The sequence below is a fragment of the Lagenorhynchus albirostris genome, chromosome 13, assembly GCF_949774975.1.
Source record: "Lagenorhynchus albirostris chromosome 13, mLagAlb1.1, whole genome shotgun sequence".
Classification (NCBI taxonomy): domain Eukaryota; kingdom Metazoa; phylum Chordata; class Mammalia; order Artiodactyla; family Delphinidae; genus Lagenorhynchus; species Lagenorhynchus albirostris.
In genome coordinates, this window is record NC_083107.1 from 54,921,047 (window position 1) to 54,945,232 (window position 24,186).

The 24,186-nt window shown below is 44.8% G+C and overlaps 1 protein-coding gene, 1 long non-coding RNA gene and 1 other non-coding gene across 3 annotated transcripts in view; 1 reads left to right on the top strand and 2 right to left on the bottom strand.

Annotated features, from left to right (window-relative positions):
- LOC132531792 (uncharacterized) overlaps positions 1-21,279 on the bottom strand; it is a 160,280-nt gene extending 139,001 nt beyond the window's left edge. The window contains exons 1-2 of the long non-coding RNA XR_009544228.1: positions 20,985-21,279; positions 18,587-18,648 (exon numbers count right to left, since the gene is read on the bottom strand). This is a non-coding gene — a long non-coding RNA (uncharacterized LOC132531792). The remainder of the gene's footprint in view (positions 1-18,586; positions 18,649-20,984) is intronic.
- The window catches only part of HAAO (3-hydroxyanthranilate 3,4-dioxygenase), a 28,405-nt gene continuing 24,608 nt past the window's right edge, over positions 20,390-24,186 (top strand). Inside the window, exon 1 of the mRNA XM_060169843.1 lies at positions 20,390-20,554. Coding sequence (XP_060025826.1) covers positions 20,541-20,554 — 14 coding nt within the window. The 5' untranslated portion in view covers positions 20,390-20,540. The remainder of the gene's footprint in view (positions 20,555-24,186) is intronic.
- TRNAI-UAU (transfer RNA isoleucine (anticodon UAU)) lies at positions 20,883-20,975 on the bottom strand. The gene is given in 2 exon segments: positions 20,883-20,918; positions 20,938-20,975. It is a non-coding gene; the product is annotated as a tRNA-Ile (tRNA).

The window sequence follows — 24,186 nt, forward strand, 5'->3', positions numbered from 1 at the left end:
TCTCTGCCTGGGGAGAGACTAGGATGGAGGTTTGACATAGAAAGCACAAAAGAAAAATGCTGTAATGTTTGGCATCTGACACGCAAAATATGATTATGCGGTAGGTCAAAAGTCTTCTAAACCAGGCTATTCTCTTCAGAGCATATTTTCTGGATGCCTTCATGTCTCTCCTTGGGTGTGATCATGACACTTTATGTAATGGATGTCCAGACAAGAAGAGGAAGTCCCATCTGCTTTGCTCCAGAAAGGGAACCCTGGTGAGGGCCCTGTCCCAGTCTCCCAGGCTGCTCTGAACCCACCTGGCCTCTCTGCCTCTGACGCCAGGGCTCCGGGTAAGGCAGAGGAGCCTCCGGAGTTCAGCTTCACAGGCCAACTGCAGTTCCCACACGCCTGGCTACCAAGCTGTGAGCCCGCAGTGTGGCCAGGGTCATGGCTGCACAACAAGGAGATGCCACAGGAAGGGAGGGGGCACCGCTGGGTCAGTGGGAGGCCCTGTGGGAGTTTAGCCAGGAAAATCCAGTGGGCTGGGCAGCTGGGGGCACCACAGGGGCTCTGGCCAGACCAGGAGGGACCAGACCACGAGTTACAAACTCAGCTTCAAGTACAATCCCTGGCCAGCAGGCAGAATGGACCTTGCCGGGAAACCAGAGGACGCCACACCACAGGATCCCAACACCTTGCTCCTACCAGATGTCACATAAGCTGCCCTTGTCCATCCACACACCTCGACCTCATCTTCGTGGGAGGAGCTTAGGAAGGCAATCTGAAAACTGAACACTCTTCTCTAAGAGAAACAAACATCACTTAACAGGACAGGCTAAACTGTTGGGTGCCCTGACATTTAAATCAAGTTGAACATTTCATTGTTTTTCTCACTACTCATCAGATAGGGCTTGGGGGAAAGGCCAGATTAGTTACATAATAAAGAAATTACTTTTTATTTTGCACAGATGAAGTGTGAGTGAAATTTTCAACCCTACTGCACACACAAAAATAGACGACCCTGCCCTGCCCCCACTGAAGTTCCAGCTGGCCTGTCCAACTAAAGACCACGATCCTGGCAGAGGACAAGTCCTGGCCTCCTCCAGGTGGTGTGAGACAGGTCCTGGCAGAGGCATCCCTCCCGCCCAAGCGCTCACATCAACCTTCTTGGGCTCACACACAACGGGTCCCTTCCCCCTGCCCTATCTGTGCTTTTTTGAGGGAAAGAACAAGGTTTTAATTCTCTTTCCAGGCCCTTCCCGTCCAGGCATTTGGGCTCCTAGCCCTGGCCGCTGTCTCAGAGGCCTTTCCGATCCCTCCTCCTTCCCCTGGGAGGTGGGAATGCGGGGTGTGAATTGAGTGAGGTCCAAGGTGTCTGGGAGGAGGGGCGGGGGTGGAGAGCAGCCCACGCAGATGGCGATGCTGCCACCTACTGGAGTCCTGGGGAGAGACAGCCCAGCTGGGGAACCATGTTCCACTGGCCCAGGGTGGACCACCTCAGAATCCTGACCTCGAATGATTCGTTTTCCTTTTTCCAGAACAGTGTCTCACCTATTCCTCCATTTGGTCATCGGGTTTGCTGGTTGGAGCAATATCATTCGTCCCATTTTATGGATGAGTAAACTGATACTCAAGAAAGAGCCGAATGTTCTCTGACATCACATGACTGAGGATGGCTTGAAGGCAACATTTAATCTCAAGCCTCCTGGCCAAGAACTGAGTCCCCAACTCAGTGGTCAGACTAGGGTGTCCTGGGAAACGAGAGGGGCCCCCTTAGGGTCACCCCCAACATCCAGGGAGATAGTGTGAGGGAAGGGGGGCATCTACATCCTCCTGCTGGGACTAAGGCACCAGGCAGTAATAACGACCCTGTAGTAGCTCAGGGCCTGATGTATGTCCACAGTGATACGTTTTCTAAGGATTCGTACACACATTAGCACACAGATCATTTCAGCTGCTCTGGTACCATCTTCTGAAATGCCACAGAGCAGGCTGGCTGCCAGGACCAACGCCTGTCCTGATTAATTGGGCTCCTCCATACCTCAGAGGGCCCATCCCACCTGCATGGTCCTGTTCAGAGTTCTCAGTCTTATGGCCTCCCTGGTTCCCCATTCTCTAGGATCTGGATCCCAGCTCTGCCCTGTGGCTGGTGGGCAGGACTCCCCAAGTCACAGGCTGTCCACCAGAATTGCCCACACTTGGCCTCCCCAGGCACCTCAGACCAGCTGACAAAGGCACCAGCTGACTTGCACCTCGGACCAGCTGACAAAGGCGCCCAAACGTTGAACAGAGTTGGCCCTACCACGTCCCAGGTCCCCACGGCAGAGTCGGTTTCCCCAGGCCCTCTTTTCCAGCAAGAAGGACGCTAGCCCCTCTCAGCCTTGTCCTGCTGTGAATAACTGCCAAGTGGGGAGAGGGTGTACGGTTCAGAGCCAGGGCTGGAGTCTGAGCCCCAATGGCCTTCAAAGGCACTACCCTCAGGTAGCCACACCAGCCTTCCATCTCAAAACCACAGCACGAATAGAAACTTCTCTGAGGTGGCTTAGGGGGCAAATTGTGAAGCCATGAAAACACAATTGAAGAAAAAGACTATTGAACTGATCTCAGGATAGGCAATGACTTTCCAGGCAAAGAAGAGCTCGTACAGGGAAAGACATGGCTTAAAACGTTGGAACTTCTGTACATCAAAGACAACTCAAAATAAAAGGCCTCAGAGGACGTTTTCTATACCCTTAACATGTTTCTTCCACCTACGTCTTTTGGTGTCCTTGCTGGTTTTTGTTGGGAACATTAGGTTGTGCTTTTATATATTAAAGGAAAAGTTTACTTACTTTGAACTCTTTGAATTTTGAAACTTTGAGTGTATTACCTACTGACTAAAAAAGAAACAGATGGCATTTTAAAGATAAATCAGACAAAATACTTTAATTGAGTCTATGTGAACAGTTGATGAATGAAAATTTAATATTAAAAAAAATTCCTGGGAATTCCCTGGCGGTCCAGTGGTTAGGACTTTTTGCTTTCACTGCCAGGGCCTGGGTTCAATCCCTGGTCAGGGAACTAAAATCCCACAAGCTGTGCAGCATGGCCAAAAAAAAAAAATTCCTAAGGGCACTTCTGCCCCAGCCCTCAGCCCAGACAGCAGGGCAAGGCAGAACTGTGAAAGTGACCAAGTTTGTCTCTAGCAGCCCCACCCTCTGCTTTCTGCTCCCCTGTCCCGCTTCCAAGCACCCCTCTTTCCCAAAGCCCCCCTGCACCCTCCCTCCCTCTCTTTCCCCACCCTCACAACCTGCTCTCAGATGGGCTTTGCTTGACTCACGCGTGCTGAGGGGCTGAGGAGGGCCTGACAGGCCACCGCCCACTCGGGGAAGCATTAAGGAGCAGGAGGAAAGCTGCAGCCATCGAGGTCAGACATTATTTTAGGTTCTGAAATCAACCCTGCAGGCCAAGCCCACTGCTAAGCAGCTGATACATAGCAAATCATGGCTTTCTGGCACTGGTGTGGGCCTTAAGGAAGAGTTAAGGGGCTTCCCTGGTGGTGCAGTGGTTAAGAATCGGCCTGCCAGTGCAGGGAACATGGGTTCGATCCCTGGTCCGGGAAGATCCCACATGCCACGGAGCAACTAAGCCCGTGCGCCACAACTACTGAGCCTGCGCTCTAGAGCCCGCGAGTCACAACTACTGAAGCCTACAAGCCTAGAACCTGAGCTCCGCAGCAAGAGAAGCCACTCCAATGAGAAGCCCACGCACTGCAACGAAGAGTAGCTCCCACTCGCCACAACTAGAGAGACTGCATGCAGCAATGAAGACCCAACGCAGCCTAAAATAAATAAATTTATTTTTAAAAATCGGGTGCTTCCCTGGTGGTGCAGTGGTTGAGAATCCGCCTGCCAATGCAGGGGACACGGGTTCAAGCCCTGGTCCGGGAAGATCCCACATGCCGCGGAGCAACTAAGTCCATGCGCCACGACCACTGAGCCTGCGCTCTAGAGCCCACGAGCCACAACTACTGAAGCCTACAAGCCTAGAGCCCGTGCTCCGCAACAAGAGAAGCTACTACAATGAGAAGCCCGCACACCGCAACAAAGAGTAGCCCCCGCTCGCCACAACTGGAGAAACCCTGCGTGCAGCAACAAAGACCCAACTCGGCCAATAAATAAATAAATTTTTATATATATATATATATATATATATAAAAAGAGTTAAAAGTTTGTCGCGGTGATGTTGTTTTTTGATGACAATCTCGAAAAGGCCTGAGCCCTGGGGTAGAGCCCTGGATGAGTCCTTATACAGGAAACAGGTGATAAGAGATCCGGCTCCCAAGGGCCAGCATCCTAGGAGTCATTTTCCCAAATGGCAGGCACAGCCAGAGAGCGGATGGGGACCTTTTCTGTGCCCTGGCTACAGCACGGGGTTGACAGGCAAATGACTGGGGGCCATCCCTCCCCACAAGCCCAGACCTTCACTGGACAAAACAGTCTGTAGGATAGGAAAAGCACCTCTTCTCTGTCCAAGTCCCAACCTGCACCCACCATGAGGGAGCAAGTCCACTTTTCCCTATGTGTTCCCTGCACACTGGGAGATGATTTGTGTCAGCGTCCCATTAGTCCCGGGACAGAAGTCCCTGCCCCTCCTCCTGACAGCGGCACTCAACCGTCACCCTCACTGCCAAGACTCTGCATTGGCCCAAGCCTCCTCCTCTCCAGACCTCCTGTCCCTCTCTCCCCTCTCTCTTCTTGGCCTGCTAGAGTCTGGGAAGGGCAGAAAGCTCTGGACAGGCCCTAGGTTGCCCTGCAGGCTGCAGATAAAACAAGGCTCAGTGGCTGGACCTGCGGCTGGTCCTGTGGCTGGTCTTGTGGCTGCCCTGCTTGGGCTCCACTCTTAGGGGAAGCCTCCTACGGCAGAGCCACAGCGCCACCTGGTGTACAGGGCCATCTGTGCAGCTAGGCCGGAGCCTGCCCAAAGACAGACGACACCTCCTGGATGCCTCTTCCTTAACTATTTCACTGTCTAGTCACTGGGGGTCTTCCGTAGATCCCAGGAGAGCCCCATCCTGAGGGATGATGGATGACCGTCAAGCTGAGGTCCCAGCCACATCTCTGACACACACAGCCCCATACACATAGCAAAACACACAGAAAGGGCCTGGGCTTCTGCATCAGGTGGAGTGGATCACTCCCATCTCCTCTGGTTGGTGTATGTCTGAGCTCAGGCAATTACATAACCTCACGAGCCTCAGTGCCCTGCCTCTAAAATGGGAGCAATAAAAAGGCTGCTGAGGAATAGATCAGGTAATAAAGGTCCTACAGCAGCCACTGGCTCATTGCAAGGGTTCAAGAAATAATGGTTTCCTTTCCCTTCTGTCTGGGCTCGGTGCCTGGGAAACATAGACTTACCCAAAGGCAGGGCCGAAGAGATAGCCAACACCCAAAGTCTAGGATGGGAAATGTTTCTATCTCAGCTCCTCCAAAAAGCCATTCCAAGATACTCCGCCAACTGCTATTTGCCTCTCTGAACACCTTCAGTTGAGGGTGACCAACCCACCTCATTTGCCAGGGAATGAGGAATTTTCAGGAAGTAAGAGATCTTTGGTGCTAAAACTGGGGTGTCCCAGGCCAGCTTGGATGCATTGGTCACCTAGTCCTTATCTTTCCACACAGTCTGGTTCTAGGGCTTCACAGAATTGCAGGCTGTAGCCCAGGAATCTGCGTTGTAACATTCCCCAGGTTATTCTTATAAACACCAAGTCACTGTCCCCACTCTCTGTGCTTTCTCTTCAGCTTCTGGGGGGAACACTACTCTTCAACTAGATGGGAAGCCACCTGAGGCACGGCACACACCTTGGAAAGACTCCAGAGAACTTTGTAAAAACCAGGCTCCAGACCTGAATCTGCAAAGTAAACCAGCAGCAACGAGGCCCACGTTCTCCATTCAGCTTCAGCGTTTGCACCCATGTGTTGCTCCTCTATTATCTTGCACTCATTCATTCATTATTTGTTGAGTACCTATTAGCTCAGCACAGGAGGAACTAATATTCTAATGGTAGGAGACAAGCAACTGCCACTTACATAACACAGTAATTTTTTTTAATTTAATTTAATTATTTTTTTATACAGCAGGTCCTTATTAGTCATCAGTTTTATACACATCAGTGTATACATGTCAATCCCAATCGCCCAGTTCATCACACCACCATCACCACCCCCCGCCGCTTTCCCCGCTTGGTGTCCATATGTTTGTTCTCTACATCTGTGTCTCTATTTCTGCCCTGCAAACCAGTTCATCTGTACCATTTTTCTAGGTTCCACGTATATGCGTTAATATACGATATTTGTTTTTCTCTTTCTGACTTACTTCACTCTGTATGACAGTCTCTAGATCCATCCAGGTCTCTACAAATGACCCAGTTTTGTTCCTTTTTATGGCTGAGTAATATTCCATTGTATTATATGTACCACATCTTCTTTATCCATTCATCTGTCGATGGACATTTAGGTTGTTTCCATGTCCTGGCTATTGTAAATAGTGCAATGAACATTGGGGTGCATGTGTCTTTTTGAATTATAGTTTTCTCTGGCTATATGCCCAGTAGTGGGATTGCTGGATCATATGGTAATTCTATTTTTAGTTTTTTAAGGAATCTCCAAACTGCTCTCCATAGTGGCAGTATCAATTTCCATGCCCACCAACAGTGCAAGAGGGTTCCCCTTTCTCCACACCCTCTCCAGCGTTTGTTGTTTGTAGATTTTCTGATGATGCCCATTCTAACTGGTGTGAGGTGATACCTCATTGTAGTTTTGATTTGCATTTCTCTAATGATTAGTGATGTTCAGCAGCTTTTCATGTGCTTCTTGGCCATCTGTATGTCTTCTTTGGAGAAATGTCTATTTAGGTCTTCTGCCCATCTTTGGATTGGGTTATTTGTTTTTTAATATTGAGCTGCATGAGCTGTTTATATATTTTGGAGATTAATCCTTTGTCCGTTGATTCGTTTGCAAATATTTTCTCCCATTCTGAGGGTTGTCTTTTCATCTTGTTGATGGTTTCCTTTGCTGTGCAAAAGCTTTGAAGTTTCATTAGGTCCCATTTGTTTATTTTTGTTTTTATTTCCGTTACTCTAGGAGGTGGATCAAAAAAGATCTTGCTAAAAAAAAACAAAACATCTTGCTGTGATTTATGTCAAAGAGTGTTCTTCCTATGTTTTCCTCTAAGAGTTTTATAGTGTCTGGTCTTACATTTAGGTCTCTAATCCATTTAGAGTTTATTTTTGTGTATGGTTTTAGGGAGTGTTCTAATTTCATTCTTTTACATGTAGCTGTTCAGTTTTCCCAGCACCACTTATTGAAGAGACTCTCTTTTCTCCATTGTATATCCTTGCCTCCTTTGTCATAGATTAGTTGACCATAGGTGCGTGGGTTTATCTCTGGGCTTTCTATCTTGTTCCATTGATCTATATTTCTGTTTTTGTGCCACTACCATATTGTCTTGATTACTGTAGCTTTGTAGTAAGTGTCTGAAGTCAGGGAGTCTGATTCCTCCAGCTCCGTTTTTTTCCCTCAAGACTGCTTTGGCTATTCAGGGTCTTTTGTGTCTCCATACATATTTTAAGATTTTTTGTTCTAGTTCCATAAAAAATGCCATTGGTAATTTGATAGGGGTTGCACTGAATCTGTAGATTGCTTTGGGTAGTATAGTCATTTTCACAATATTGATTCTTCCAATCCAAGAACATGGTATATCTCTCCATCTTTTGGTATCATCTTTAATTTCTTTCATCAGTGTCTTATAGTTTTCTGCATTACAGGTCTTTTGTCTCCCTAGGTAGGTTTATTCCTAGGTATTTTATTCTTCTTGTTGCAATGGTAAATGGGAGTGTTTCCTTAATTTCTCTTTCAGATTTTTCATCATTAGTGTATAGGAATGCAAGAGATTTCTGTGCATTAATTTTGTATCCTGCAACTTTACCAAACTCATTGATTAGCTCTAGTAGTTTTCTGGTGGCATCTTTAGGATTCTCTATGTATAGTATCATGTCATCTGCAAACAGTGACAGTTTTACTTCTTCTTTTCCAATTTGTATTCCTTTTATTTCTTTTTCTTCTCTGATTGCCGTGCCTAGGACTTCCAAAATTATATTGAATAATAGTGGTGAGAGTGGACATCCTTGTCTTGTTCCTGATCTTAGAGGAAATGGTTTCAGTTTTTCACCATTGAGAATGACGCTTGCTGTGGGCTTGTCGTATATGGCCTTTATTATGTTGAGGTGGGTTCCCTCTATGCCCACCTTCTGGAGAGTTTTTATCATAAATGGGTGTTAAATTTTGTCATAAGCTTTTTCTGCATCTACTGAGATGATCATATGGTTTTTATTCTTCAATTTGTTAATATGGTTTATCACATTGATTGATTTACATATATTGAAGAATTCTTGCATCCCTGCAATAAATCCCACTTGATCATGGTGTATGATCCTTTTAATGTGCTGTTGGATTCTGTTTGCTAGTATTTTGTTGAGGATTTTTGCATCTATATTCATCAGTGATATTGGTCTGTAATTTTCTTTTTTTGTAGTATCTTTGTGTGGTTTTGGTATCAGGGTGAGGTTGGCCTCATAGAATGGGTTTGGGAGTGTTCCTTCCTCTGCAATTTTTTGGAAGAGTTTGAGAAGGATGAGTGTTATCTCTTCTCTAAATTTTTGATAGAATTCACCTGTGAAGCCATCTGGTCCTGGACTTTTGTTTGTCGGAAGATTTTTAATCACAATTTCAATTTCATGACTTGTGATTGGTCTGTTCATATTTTCTATTTCTTCCTGTTTCAGTCTTAGAAGGTTATACCTTTCTAGGAATTTGTTCATTTCTTCCAGGTTGTCCATTTTATTGGCATAGAGTTGCTTGCAGTAGTCTCTTAGGATGCTTTGTATTTCTGCAGTGTCTGTTGTAACTTCTCCTTTTTCATTTCTAATTTTATTGATTTGAGTCCTCTCCCTCTTTTTCTTGATGAGTCTGGCCAATGGTTTATCAGTTTTGTTTATCTTCTCAAAGAACCAGCTTTTAGTTTTATTGATCTTTGCTATTGTTTTCTTTGTTTCTATTTCATTTATTTCTGCTCTGATCTTTATGATTTCTTTCCTTCTGCGAACTTCGGGTTTTGTTTGTCCTTCTTTCTCTAGTCCCTTAGGTGTAAGGTTAGATTGTTTATTTGAGATTTTCCTTGTTTCTTGAGGTAGGCTTGTATAGCTATAAACTTCCCTCTTAGAACTGCTTTTGCTGTATCCCATAGGTTTTGGATCGTCGTGTTTTCACTGTCATTTGTCTCTAGGTATTTTTTGATTTCCTCTTTGATTTCTTCAGTGATCTCTGGTTATTTAGTAACGTATTGTTTAGCCTCCATGTGTTTGTGTTTTTTATGTTTTTTTCCCTGTAATTGATTTCTAATCTCATAGTGTTGTGGTCAGAAAAGTTGCTTGATATGATTTCAATTTTCTTAAATTTACTGTGGCTTGATTTGTGACCCAAGATGTGCTCTATCCTGGAGGATGTTCCGTGTGCACTTGAGAAGAAAGTGTAATCTGCTGTTTTAGGATGGAATGTCCTATCAATATCAATTAAATCTATCTGGTCTATTGTGTCATTTAAAGCTTCTGTTTCCTTATTTATTTTCATTTTGGATTATCTGTCCATTGGTGTAAGTGAGGTGTTAAAGTCCCCCACCATTATCGTGTTACTGTCAATTTCCTCTTTTATAGCTGTTAGCAGTTGCCTTATGTATTGAGGTGCTCCTATGTTGGGTGTATGTTGGGTGCATATATATTTATAATTGTATATTCTTCTTGGATTGATCCCTTGATCATTATGTAGTGTCCTTCCTTGTCTCTTGTAACATTCTTTATTTTTATTTTTTTTGCAGTACGCGGGCCTCTCACTGTTGTGGCCTCTCTCATTGTGGAGCACAGGCTCTGGATGCGCAGCCTCAGCGGCCATGGCTCACGGGCCCAGCCGCTCCGCAGCATGTGGGATCTTCCCAGACCGGGGCACAAACCCGTGTCCCCTGCATCGGCAGGTGGACTCTCAACCCCTGCACCACCATGGAAGCCCTAACATTCTTTATTTTAAAGTCTATTTTAACCGATAAGAGTATTGCTACTCCCACATTCTTTTGATTTCCATTTGCATGGAATATCTTTTTCCATCCCCTCACTTTCAATCTGTATGTGTCCCTAGGTCTGAAGTGGGTCTCTTGTAGACAGCACATAGACGGGTCTTGTTTTTGTATCCATTCAGCAAGCCTGTGTCTTTTGGTTGGAGAATTTAATCCATTCACCTTTAAGGTAATTATCAATATGTATATTCCTATGACCATTTTCTTAATTGTTTTGGGTTTGTTTTTGTTAGTCCTTTTCTTCTCTTGTGTTTCCCACTTAGAGAAGTTCCTTTTGCATTTGTTGTAGAGCTGGTTTGGTGGTGCTGAATTCTCTTAGCTTTTGCTTGTCTGTAAAGCTTTTGATTTCTCCATCGAACCTAAATGAGATCCTTGCCGGGTAGAGTAAACCTTGGTTGTAGGTTCTTCCCTTTCATCACTTTAAGTATATCATGCCACTCCCTTCTGGCTTGTAGAGTTTCTGCTGAGAAATCAGCTGTTAACCTTATGGGAGTTCCCTTGTATGTTATTTGTCTTCTTTCTCTTGCTGCTTTCAATAATTTTTCTTTGTCTTTAATTTTTGCCAATTTGATTACTATGTGTCTCGGCGTGTTTCTCCTTGGGTTTATCCTGTATGGGACTCTCTGCGCTTCCTGGACTTGAGTGGCTATTTTCTTTCCCATGTTAGGGAAGTTTTCGACTATAATCTCTTGAAATATTTTCTCGGGTCCTTTCTCTCTCTCTTCTCCTTCTGGGACCCCTATAATGCGAATGTTGCTGCATTTAATGTTGTCCCAGAGGTCTCTTAGGCTGTCTTCATTTCTTTTCATATTTTCTTCTTTATTCTGTTCTGCAGCAGTGAATTCCACCATTCTGTCCTCCAGGTCACTTATCCGTTCTTCTGCCTCAGTTATTGTGCTATTGGTTCCTTCTAGTGTAGTTTTCATTTCAGTTATTGTATTGTTCATCTCTGTTTGTTTGTTCTTTAATTCTTCTAGGTCTTTGTTAAACATTTCTTGCATCTTCTCGATCTTTGCCTCCATTCTTTTTCCGAGGTCCTGGATCATCTTGACTATCATTATTCTGAATTCTTTTTCTGGAACGTTGCCTATCTCCACTTCATTTAGTTGTTCTTCTGGGGTTTTATCTTTTTCCTTCATCTGGTACATAGCCTTCTGCCTTTTCATCTTGTCTATCTTTCTGTGAATGTGGTTTTTGTTCCACAGGCTGCAGGATTGTAGTTCTTCTTGCTTCTGCTGTCTGCCCTCTGGTGGATGAGGCTATCTAACCAGTAATTTTTGATAGTACTAAATACTACTATAGTATATCCAAAGGCACCCCTGAGGAGGTGATATCTGACTGAGCCCTGAAAATTAAGGAGCCAGCCCCCTAAGATTTGGGCAAAGATGTTGCAGGAGAAGGAATGGCTGTTACAAAGGGCCTGAGGCAGAAACAAGGAATAGAAAGACTAGGGTGGCTGGAGCATAGTAAGCAGGGGTAGAGTGACAGGAGCTGAGGTTGGAGAGGCGGGCAGGGGCTGGTGCAGACACCACAGCAGGCCTGTGCATTTTATTCTGTATGCAATGGAAAGCTGTCAGTGGTTTTAAGCAAGGAAATGACAGGATCTGATTTGTGTTATTAAAGGCCCATTTGGGCTTCTGTGTGAAGAAGAGACAAGAGAGGGATGAGAAGTGGAGACAGGGAGTCAGTTCAGAGGCTCCTGCAGAGTCCAAGCAGGAGATGACAGAAACTGTGGATGGAGAGAAGGGCAGGGTCCAGGATACATACTGGAGGGAGACTTGGGACTTGATGGATTAGATCTAGGGGGGAGCAAAAGGGGACCATAAAAGCTGCCACCTAAGCTTTTCACTTAGAATCCAGGTGAATGGATGAAAGGACCATTTGTGGGATGGGAAAGACGAGGGGAGAAGCAGGTTTGGGAGGGGGAAAAAAATCAAGTGTTGTGCTTTGGATGAGTCACTCAAGTGGAGGTGGCAAGTGTGCTGATGGGGAGGGCTGGGCTTTGTACAAAGGCATGGAGAAGTATCTATTAACTTTATCCCCAGGCCTGTTTAAATGATTGGATACTGCCTTTTCCTTCTTAAAGGAATACTCATTAAGAAATTTGAAAAATCAGTCATCAATGTAAAATGATATTTTGTACAATAACAGTTGCACAAGTCAAGACCCCTTTTGGTTACAAGTGAGAAACTCTTAACTGGCCAAATGCAAAGGGGCACTTTTTTTAATATATAAATTTATTTATTTTATTTATTTATTTTTGGCTGCATTGGGTCTTCGTTGTTGTGCGCGGGAGTTGCAGCAAGCAGGGGCTACTCTTTGTTGCAGTGCACCGGCTTCTCATTGCAGTGGTTTCTCTTGTTGCGGAGCACAGTCTCTAGGCGCACGGGCTTCAGTAGTTGTGGCTTGTGGGCTCAGTAGTTGTGGCTCACGGGCTCAGTAGTTGTGGCTCGTGGGCTCTAGAGCGCAGGCTCCGTAGTTGTGGAGAACGAGCTTAGTTGCTGCACAGCGTGTGGGATCTTCCTGTACCAGGGCTTGAACCCGGCTTGAACCCGTGTCCCCTGCATTGGCAGGCGGATTCTTAACCACTGCGCCACCAGGGAAGCCCCAAAGGGGCACTTTTTTAGCTTGAACATTCAAACCACAGAAAGAGAACTGATGAAGCTAGTCGTTTAGAATCAGAGACTCAAACACTTGCCGACCTCTTTATCTCACTGCTTTGCATTAAATGTAGCCTTTGTTCTCCCAGGCCAAATAGCTCAACTAGAAAGATATCGGGGAGCTGCAGGAAGCTCTGGATTTATATTCTTTATGTTTCTAAACAGAAAGAAAAAAAGTCTCCTCCCAGATAGCTCAAGATAGAAACATCCCATGGAAGGACTCTGGTAGGTTTTGAGTCACATGCCTGTCTCTGAAAGGGGAAATAGTAGCTGGGAAGATAATAACAAAATCTAAGGTACAATGTCTCTTTTCTGAAAACAGAACTAAGAATCGTAGCATTAAAAGAGATCTTAGAAGCCTCACCCACCCCTCAAACAATGCAAGATTCTGTTCTACTACATTACAGCTTCAAATCACTTTTAAAGTTGGGAAACACGCCCCTTCACCAGTCAACCTATCCCATTTCTCAACACTGCTAATCATTTTAAAAGTAAATTTGCTTCCTTGTCATTATCGCCCATGGGCTATAGTTTTTTGGGGGTTTTTTTGGTTTGTTTTTTAATATTTACTTATTTATTAACTTGGCTGCCCCAGGTCTTCGTTGAGGCATGCAGGATCTAGTTCCCTGACCAGGGATGGAACCCAGGCCCCCTGCATAGGGAGCATGGAGTCTTAACCACTGGACCACCAGGGAAGTCGCCGTGGGCTGTAGTTCTAAGTTCATGTTCTTCCCTCTAGGTCAAGACTGAATATATCTACTCCTTTCATGAATATCTGAAAGCAAGTCATATAACCGTCTTCAGCCCGCTCTTCTCTGGGATCCATATTCCTTGGAGTTTCAACTGTAGTCATCATGGATGGCTTAGTGTTATGGAAAGTAAGAGGGGCATCTGGATCATTAAGGTCAGGGGTTGTCAAGGACTCTGTGGGGAAAGGCAGGAAACCAACAGAAGAGGGGAACGATCCTCACCTCACCAGGCTCGCCCCCAGCATGAACTCCACCCCAGCTGCCTGCCTCTGCTCCCAAGGGGCCCACCAGACAGCAAGGAGCATAGAAACACTTAAAGAGAATTCCGTTTTACAGTTTATGTTAAAAAGAAGAAAAAAATAGATAGGAGAAGATAAAAATAAATTTAGAAGAAAAAAGGGAAAGAAGGCTAAGAGCAAATGAATGAAAAGACTAGGTATGGAGGGAAGGGTGTAATGAAAGTTTTAAAGAGAAGGAATCAACTCATTAACCAGAGTATTTAAAAGAATGTAACAGTTAAGGGGCTTCCCTGGCGGCGCGGTGGTTAAGAATCTGCCTGCCAATGCAGGGCCCTGGCGGCACAGTGGTTAAGAATCTGCCTGCCAATGCAGGGGACACAGGTTCAAGCCCTGGTCTGGGACGATCCCACATGCCACAGAGCAACTAAGCCCATGTGCCACAACTACTGAGCCTGCTCTCTAGAAGCCACCAGCCACAACTAATGAGCCCACATGCCACAAGTACTGAAGCCCGCATGCCTAGAACCCGTGCTCTGCAACAAGAGAAGCTACTGCAGTGAGAAGCCCATGCACCACGACAAAGAGTGGCCCCTGCTCGCTGCAACTAGAGAAAGCCCACCCGCAGCAACGAAGACCCAACACAGCCAAAAATAAATAAATATATATATATTTTTTTTTTTCAGTATGCGGGCCTCTCACTGTTGTGGCCTCTCCTGTTGCGGAGCACAGGCTACGGACGCGCAGGCTCAGTGGCCATGGCTCATGGGCCCAGCCGCTCTGCGGCCTGTGGGATCTTCCCGGACCGGGGCACGAACCTGTGCCCCCTGCATCGGCAGGCGGACTCTCAACCACTTCGCCACCAGGGAAGCCCAATAAAAATATATTTTTTTTAAAAAAAGAGAACATAACAGTATACAGCCAATAACAGAGCTTCCAGCAACATGAAGGAGGAAAAGATAGAACTAAAAGATAGAAAAACCTATCATTGCAGTCGGTTATTTTCATACCCTTCTCTCAGTGACAGACAGAACAAGCAGGCAGAAAAATCAACGGTATAGAAGGCTTGAAGAGCCCTATAAACCAACTTGACATAATTGACATTGACAGAGCACACTGCCCAGCAACAGCACAGTATACATGCTCTTCCAGTGCATCAGAATCAGATGAAAAGCAGGAAGACAATAAAGAAAAACCGATGAAACCCAAAACTGGATATTTGAAAAGATAAATAAAAGTGGAAAACATCTTCTGAGACTGATCGGGGTGGGGAGGGAACCATAAATTACCAATATCAGAAATTAGAGGGGAAAGCACTACAGATCCTAAAGACAAGAAGGGAATATTATGAATAACTTTATGCTAATAAATTCAATAACTTTAACGAAATACACAAATTTCTTGAAAGACACAAAGTACCAAAGCTCACTCAAGAATAAATAGGTAACTCGCATAGCCCCCAAATCTATTAAAGAAATTCAATTTGTAGGGTTTTAAAGAGAAAACTTCCTACAAAGAAAACTGCAGGCCCACAGTGCTTCACCAGTGAATCCTGCCAAATATTTAAGGAAGAAATAATATAACATTTCAATGCTGAAAACAACAAAACATTGCTTAAAGAAATTAAAGCCCTAAATAAGTGGAGACATGTATAACTTGCTTATAGCATCAGAAGAGTCAATATTGTTAAAAGAGGCAATTCTCCTCAAGTGGATCAATACCTTCAACAGAATTCTTGTAAAAATCCCAGGATATTTTCATAGAAATTGGCAAACTGACCCTAAAGTTTATTTATATATATATACATATATATATAGCGTTATATGTGGATTACTATAATCATATAATTGAATCATGATTCATACAAATTATATGATTATAGTAATCCACACATAACACCACACTGACATATAGCTCAACAGAGTAGAATGAGAGTCCAACAAAAGACCAACACAGCTAAGGTCAATTCATTTTTGACAATGTGTCAAGGCAATTCAATCAGGAAAGGATAGGCTTTTCAACAAATGGTGCCAGAATTGGATATCCACATACAAAAAAAGAAAAATTTAGACCTCTAACTCACATCATATACAAAAGTTAACTCCTAAATGTAAGAGCTACAACATAGAATAAAATCTTGGTGACATTGGGTTAGGCAAAAATTTCTTAGATATAACACCAAAAGTATCATCCATAATGGAAAAAAATTGTATAGATTGAACTTTATCAAAATTTAAAAGTTTGCTTTTCAACAGACACCATTAAGAAAATGAAAATTCAAACCACAAGCTGGGAGAAATTATTTACAAAACATATATCCAACATAGGAATTATATCTAGAATAGACAAAAACTCTTATAACTCAATAATGAAAAGACAACCCAATAAAAGACAGACAAAAGATTTGAATGGACAATTCACCAAAGAAGATATCTGAATATCTAATAAGCACTAGAAAAGCTACTCAGCATCATTCAGGCAGTTCATTGTATGTCAAATACTTTAAAAAAAAAGCTGTAAAATTAAAAAAAACTAATTGGTCACCTTTGGGAGTTGTTAGAGCATCAATTCATTATTCTAAAGACTAGCAGAAAAAGGAAAAGAGTCCAGGAATATTACCTGGTCTTTTCTATGTGAATTGTGCTTTAGGAAAACCAAACAGTCGATGGAAAAAGGGGGTTTTTAAGAATGACAGTTATAAATACAGAAGGAATAATTGAATTAGAAAACGCTTGTTGAGTAATCCTTAATACAATAATAAATCTAGACAAGGAGCATCAACAGATGCTAAAACCATTAGGTTAGAGGCTGATGTGGCATTTTGTAATGGATGGACCAGGCTGACCACATCTGAAATCACCAGTAAAATTAACATCAGTAAAAGTGGAACAACCAGACATTATGTACTTTCTCTCTTGTGATACAATAGTATATAGTACCACCTACAATCTATTTTTGCAAAAAGAAAAAATTGCATCTTAACATTACCAAGCTTCTAGATCTAATTGTCAGGGGGGACTGAAGAACTTGTGAAAGGATTCCTTGAGGATGGAATTAGCCAAATTCTGTGGGAGCTTCTATAGATCAATAAATATCAAAAAAGGGAGTGGGTAATTGGTAAGAAATTTAAAAGATACATTGATCGAATGTAATATATGGACCTTGTTTGGATCTCGATTCAAACCAACCAACCATAAAAATATCTTTCAGAGATAAGTGTGGACATTTGAACACAGACGAGGTGTTAGATGATGCAGAGTTTCTATTATTACTCTTGTTAGGTGTACTAATGGTACTATGGTTATGCTCTTTTTAAAAGTGGTTACCTGTTGGGTATACATACTGAGGTATTTACAAGTTAAATTAAACCATAACTGGGGTTTCCTTTAAAATATTCTAGTGACAGTGCTAGGGTAGGGGAGAATGTTGTGGGAACGAGATAGATGAAATAACGTTGACAATTCTTGAAAGTAGTGATGGATGGATACAGGGTGGTTAAATATACTATTTTCTCTATTTTGGGTATGTTTGAAATTTTCCATAACAAAGAACTGGAGTTTTGTTTTGTTGAATTTTAAATGGGCTGTGGTCACCCAGATCACAGCCCTCAGGCTGACTTCAACATGAGTATTCCCTACCTTGATCCACACAGTCAACGTAGGTCACAAATGAGAGAAATGAGTCAGGGGTTAAGAAAACAGCAAAGCAAGCAGCTGGTACCCACCTCTGCGAGGATTAATGGAGAGTGGTAGGACCACGGCAAACGAAAGATCACCTGCCCATCCAAAGGGGGCAGCCAATGTTGCCATGTGGGAATAAGGGCCCGAGATGGCCAAGTCTTCTAATTTTTCATTAGAAACTTGAAATCTAGGCATTTCAGTAAAACCTCCCAATATGCAGGCAAACGATTTTTAAAAATTTAAACACTTGCAAGTCAGTGCTAGAAAGCCAAACAAAACCTGTCTGGAGGCTGGATTTGTTCCACAGACTGTTGTTTTGTGATCTCTGATGCCACACCATGTAATGCATTATATAGTAATGCATTAATAATTGGCTGACATTCTTAACAGTTGAATCACACGGCCAGGACAACTGAGGTTGTGCATATCCGAAATGCCCAGATCCTTTATATGCAAACAGCTGTCAAGCCAGGCACGCCCCACACTGAACTCAGAACTGAACACAGGCTTACAGTTATCTCCATCAAATTGCATCTTGTCATTTGTCAGAAATATTTGTCCCTGGATTGGCTCCACTCTTCCTCGAAATTCTACTGAATTTGCACTCCCTTCCAGCTTTGTATCACACACAGTTTTAATAAGCCCATCCAAAGCCATCTACAAAGCTAATGTCAACCTGTGTGCATAGTTCAATAGAGTTCAACGGATTTCAACGGGTAGGTAGGTCAGGCTTGTCTCCAGCTAGACGTCTACAGCTGTTCAGCTATAACTTCAACCTACCTTCTGGGTTCATCCACCTCATATTTACCCGTCTTCCTCCTTAAAGCCACCATACATTGCATATAGGCCTAATCCACTAGTTTTGTGGTGATAGGAATGCCACCTCCTTACACCTGTATATGGAGTACTTTATGGTTTTTATAGCATGTTCCCATAATTTTCTGATTTGATCTTTATCACCCATCACACCCTTTAAAAATCCTATCAACCTCACATTAAGACATTGATCTACAAATCTGCCAGTGGTCTATTTGTTTGTTTATAATCCACTAATAATCTATCTGGTGATTTCCAGATTAAATAGAGCAAGGGCAACTATTGATAATTTAGCTTCTTACCTTCCCACTTGACCGTCTCACCAAAAAAGAGTTCCCCAAACCACCACCATTCCAGCAATAACCTATAGGGACAGAAACAATATTTAAGAGGAAGAATGTTCTAACCATGAGAGTTGACAGAAAGTGGAATGCATCATCTTGTGAAGAAATGACATTTTGATGCTAGAACTTTTCAAATAGGAGCTAGGGTTTTGCAGAAGGGACTCCAACATGGATAGGGAGTTGGGCAGAATGACCTTTCATTCATGCATTTCTGTCCACGTGAGGAAACTGCTCCGTGCTCAGCTCTTGGCTGAGCTCTTGGAAATATCTTACCAGTTCTTGCAGTGATAACCTCTTAAGGTTAAAAACATACACTTGGCAAGGGTGACTGTTTTTATGCTTTGTACATTTTAAAATTAATTCCCTTATAAAAAGCAGTTTTCAGCAAATGTGTTTAAAATGCCAACCTTTTCTCCATTGTTCAAAATTGGGAAGAATCCATATAACGGAATATTATTCAGCCGTAAAAAAGAAATGAAGCACCAATACAAGGTAGGATGTGGATGAATCTTGAAAACATTAGGATAACTGAAAGAAGCCAGTCACAAAAGACCGCATATTACATGATTCCATTCATATAAAAGTCCAGAATAGGTAAATGTAGATACAGAAAGTAGATTAGTGGTTATTTAGGGGTAGGGTGAGGTGATAGCTAAAGGATACAGGATTTTCTATTGAGTTGATGAAAATGTTCTAAAATTGACTGTGGTGATGGTTGCACATATCTGTAAATGTACTAAAATTCGTTGAATTGTACATTTTAAATGGGTGAATTGTAGGGTATATAAATTATATCTCGATAAACCTGTTTTTTAAAAAAAATTAAGCAAACTTTTTTTGGTGGGGGTTGGGGATAGATGTTTGCTTCCAGGCTGGCTAGAATTCTAAAGGGGAGCACTCAACCATCTGCTGAGGATGAGCCTGTGAGCGAAAAGATCCGGTTCAGCGAGGAACTGGCAGCCAGGTTGGGTGAGGTGGAAGGATTTTCTCACATTTCAGGAGGCATGGGGCTCCCCTTTCGGAATCTGGCGCTGGGATTAGCAGCCGAGGAGACAGACAAGAGCTCCACCTTCCACCCACTACCTCCGAGCTTTCTAGGTCTTGCTTCTCACCGCTCCTGGTAGTATTTCCATCCCAGGAGTTAACTCCTAGCACGCCCATAAAAACAGCTGAAACCACTCTTTCGGGAGAACACGTCCGGGAGGCCTCTCATCCCAACTAAGCTTGCTCCCTACTTCACCCCACCTCCTGAGGATGTGGGGCATCCGTCCACCCCCTGACAAAGCGGCCCCCCTGCCTCAGAATGTTCGCGTGCTGGAAGATTTCAAAACCCAGCTGGCATATTTCCTGCTCCCCGGGGGTACTTCTGACCCTGGGGTGTGCAGCAGGCCGGAAAGGATATCCCTAGAAAACGTCTGTTCTCCCGTCTGCCAGCGAATTCCACCACTCCTGACTGACACCGGGGAGCAGGGGCACAGATAGGGGGAGGGAAACGCCCAGGCACTTTTCCCAAACTGCAAATCCGCCCAGGGAGGCCTGGAGGCCTGGGTAAGGGAGAAGGGCCCGCGGTCTAGGGGTTCTGCAGATCGAGGGAAGGCGGCAACGACCAGTTAGCAGCACTGAGTTGGCCAAAAAGTTCGTTCGGGTTTTCGTTCGCGGTTTTGGTAACGAGGTTACGGAAGAACCCGAACGAACTTTTTGGCCAACCCATAGTTAAAAAGGAGGAGAGCGACTGCTTCACTTGAGGCCCTGCGCTGGGCCTCGGGCCCCAGCTCGCGGGAGCGGTCGCCCCGCTCGGGCCCCGACAGCCAGCGCTCACCACGCCGCTCCCGGCCCTGGGTGAGGGGCAGCAGCAGGGAACTGGCGCCGGGAACTCGGGCACGCCCCGTAGAGAGGGCGCCTGGAATTTTCGATGACGAGGCCCAGGTAGGGTCCCATCACCGGTGCAGCGCCCCGGGACTTCCCGTCCTCATCCCCGGTACCGGGACCCGGGACTGTGCCGTTAAAGGAAATGCCTAGGAAGAGGGAGCAGCAGGTAAACGTACGGGTTCGGGCGGCTGGACGGTGCACTGCGCGGGGGCAACAAGTAGCTTGGAAAGCGAGTGAGGCGCCAAGGAGAGCGGCTTCCTGCCTGCAGCGAAGCAGGACGTGCAAGCAGAGCAGTGAGAGACAGGAACTGAGGAGACTAAAGAGAGACTGACTCGTTCCCTTGAGCAAGGGGGTAAAAGGGGGGTCCGGGTATCCAAAAGGGTCATGCTCCAGGTGAGGCTCGAACTCACAACCTCGGCATTGCTCTGCATGTACTGCTGTATAAGTACCGCGCGCTAACCGATTGCGCCACTGGAGCTCCGCTTACCCCGCCTCGCGATGGCTCTATCAGGGTTCACCCGGGCCCTGTGCGGGCCTTCGCGGAGCATGCGCACCCGCGGCTTGCGGCTAGGCGAGAACGAACCGGGGCCCCGAGACCCCGCAGCTTCCGGTCCGGCGGTCCCCGGCCTAGTGTAGGAGGGAAGGCTGCTAGGTCTCCCTCCGGGAGGGCGGGGCCCTTTGGCGGGACCTTGAAAAGAGCACAGCCCGCCTCCCTGGGTAGCGCGGGAGGAGGAGCCCGGGCGCTGCGGTCTGAAACCACCTCCGCGCCCTCAGTGTGGAGTTTCGCCTCCTAGGAGCAGGCCCCGCGAGAAGCAGGCCTAGTCCGGGAACCGGGCTGCGGCCGGCGGGCGGGCCTTGTTCCGAGGGGTGGGGCCGAGCGGGGAGATGCCCTGGACTGTCGCCTCTGACCCGCGCCCCCGCGTGACCGGTGAGCTGGAGAAGCCCACCCCCATACCCCCCGCGCCGCCCTGGAAGTCGGCAGGAGCGGGAAAACCCGTGAATGCGCAAAGCCCGCGCCTGCCGGTGGGGCAGCCAGGGAGCGCCTGGGCCGGAGTGGCGACCGAGCTTCCAAGACCGGACCGGGCAGAGATTTAACCGTCAGACCCTTGTCCTGCCCCGAAGGCTTTCTGCTGCCCCTTCTTACATCCTGAGCGGGGTGCTCGGATCGTGTCCAACCACGGGCATGCTGGGGACACGGTGATAGCCCAGGCCTTCAAGAGGGTGCAAGCTAAGCTCCACGTGTTTTGTTGGGCCACGACGTGTATGTTTTGTTTAATTTTAAAGCGAGTTCCTAATATTTAAAAACAAGAGGTCCCCTACAAATATCTGGATATCCATTTCTTTTTTTAAAACCAGAAACTGTAAACCGTACCCAGGGCCGAATTATGACTGTCCTGTGCCTTACACACTTTTGTCTTCGTGGGACACTTTGTCCATCAAAACAACAAAATTTTTTTTAAATTATATTTTGCTACTACAAACCACAAATATAATCCAGGCTGGATTTATTGTTACATTCATTATTATATGTCTGATTTCAAAAAAAAATTAAAATTAAACATCTGGGGGGCTCTAGGCACTGTGCCTACTGCCCTTGACTGATAACTCTGCTAGGAACCTGCATCCCTCTGGGAGGGTAGCTGTAGCCTCCTCCACAAAATGCCCCCCTCCCCCCTCCCTCTCTTCCTCTGGCGTTGCATCAGTCGATTGTCTCCTGGGCCTCTGTTGGCATGTTGGTCACCCTGTTCCGGTGACCTCTGCTTTCCTGGGAGAGCCAGAAGAGTAAACAACAGAGCACCATGTCAATAGATTTCGGAACCAGCATGAGCAAGTGATGGGGGCAGAATAAAGATCATGCATAATCACCTTGATGGTGACTAACCCACATTAACAGGTTGTGTTCGGGTGATGAGGTCGAGAGTACGATTGTAGAAGAGCCTTGAAACTGGAGCAGAAGAGATTAGAGAGATCAGGCAGATGATGAGACAAGTACAGGTTCTGTTTAAGGCAGAGGCCTCCTGAAGGTGTTTTCAGGAAGTTCATTGCTTTGTACAGACTGGGTTGTGCACCCAGAGAAAGGAGATAGGCGAGCCTCTCCTGGTGGTTTGTAAACTGTGAGAGACATACATCCAGAGCAAGAGCTCAGAAGGGGGATGGTCAACACCCTTGCAAGATCCCATCAGGTACTAGGCAGATGGTGGGATGCAGAGCTGTTTACAACACACCAGGATTAGGGCTCCTTGGAGCGTGCTTTGGCAAGTCCTTGGTAAATCAAGGGCAGCAGAGAGTGAGCCTTTGAAATAAGTCCCTCCCAAAAGATGGAACAAGTTCTAAAAGTAAAGGCATGATTTGCCCCCAGGTGGGAATAATTTTTCCCCCTAAATTGAAAGGAGTTAATTTCCTGAAAGACAAGAAAGTAAGTTGTAGACTCATACACAGCATCTTCTCAAATCCAGTAGCATCTGCCGAGTCTGCTCTTTCTCCCTCCTGAATCTCTCAGGTAGAATCTGCCTGGTGAACTATAAGCAGCAAAAATGGCCCCTGGGGAAAAAAAAAAAAAAATGGCCCCTGGTGGTCCAGCTTCCCTTCCCACTCTCCGCTTTCATGGACTTACTCCTTAACAGTATTGGTTCAGCAGATACTGTCTGACCCTGGTTGCATGGGAAGGGAAGGCAGCATCTGATACAGCCTTTGGGAACTAAAATAGCTTAGTCCCCAAGGAAATTGGGGCTCTAAGGGAGGAGTGAGGGCAATGTTGAACCTAGAGGGGGCAGTATCAGAATCTCTGCCACCAGAGAGATTTTTCAGCAAGAACAAGTATACTGAGACCTTCAAATCACTTAATCTCATACACACTCACCCTGAAGAGCAAAGAACTAAGAGTGAGTCTGAGGCCCTTCCTGGCTCTGTGACCTTAAGTAAATCTCTTACCCTTTCTGGGCCTCAGTTTCCTCATTTATAAACTGAGGGATCTAGACCAGATAAGAGCTTTCTAGCTTAACTGGAGAATGCCTTTTACCATGTATACTCTTGATAACAACTTGCAATTATTTAAGCATATAATAATTTGTGTGATGTGTAATAAAGAAGTGATTTTTAAAATAAAACCTATTTTAGATATATGTATAATATTAAAATAATCTTGAGTAATACCCATACTGTAATAAGACTAGTCTCAACCTTCTTCCATTTACCATGTAATGCAAAATGTTTAATTTACTTTAATTATGTAAGGGAAAAGCACGCTTTGTTAACAATAACTTTTAAAAGAACATATATCATATTGGTCTTAGGACAAATGTATATTAAAATGTATGAAATTTAATGACTCATTGTAGCATCAAAAATAGACACAAACTGCTTTCCTAAACGAATGTTTAGAATTTGTGCTTTTTGCACTGTAAAAAACTGGTTTATTTTTATTCCTTTCATGGTTTTGTGTCTAAATGATGAGCTAAAACAGAAGGGTTCTGGCTGCTATATGTAAGCACCATTCTGCAAATAACATGAAGAGGGTATGGTTGGTCTTCATCCCTAATAACGAAAGACCAAATTGGATATAATGATCACTATATTTTCTCTTTTGGGCTTTTGTTTCTGACATACAAGATATTTTGATTAGCAGAATGCAATTTGCACATTTAGTAAATGAATATCATCTTGAACCAAATTTGTAGAATTTTCAGTAT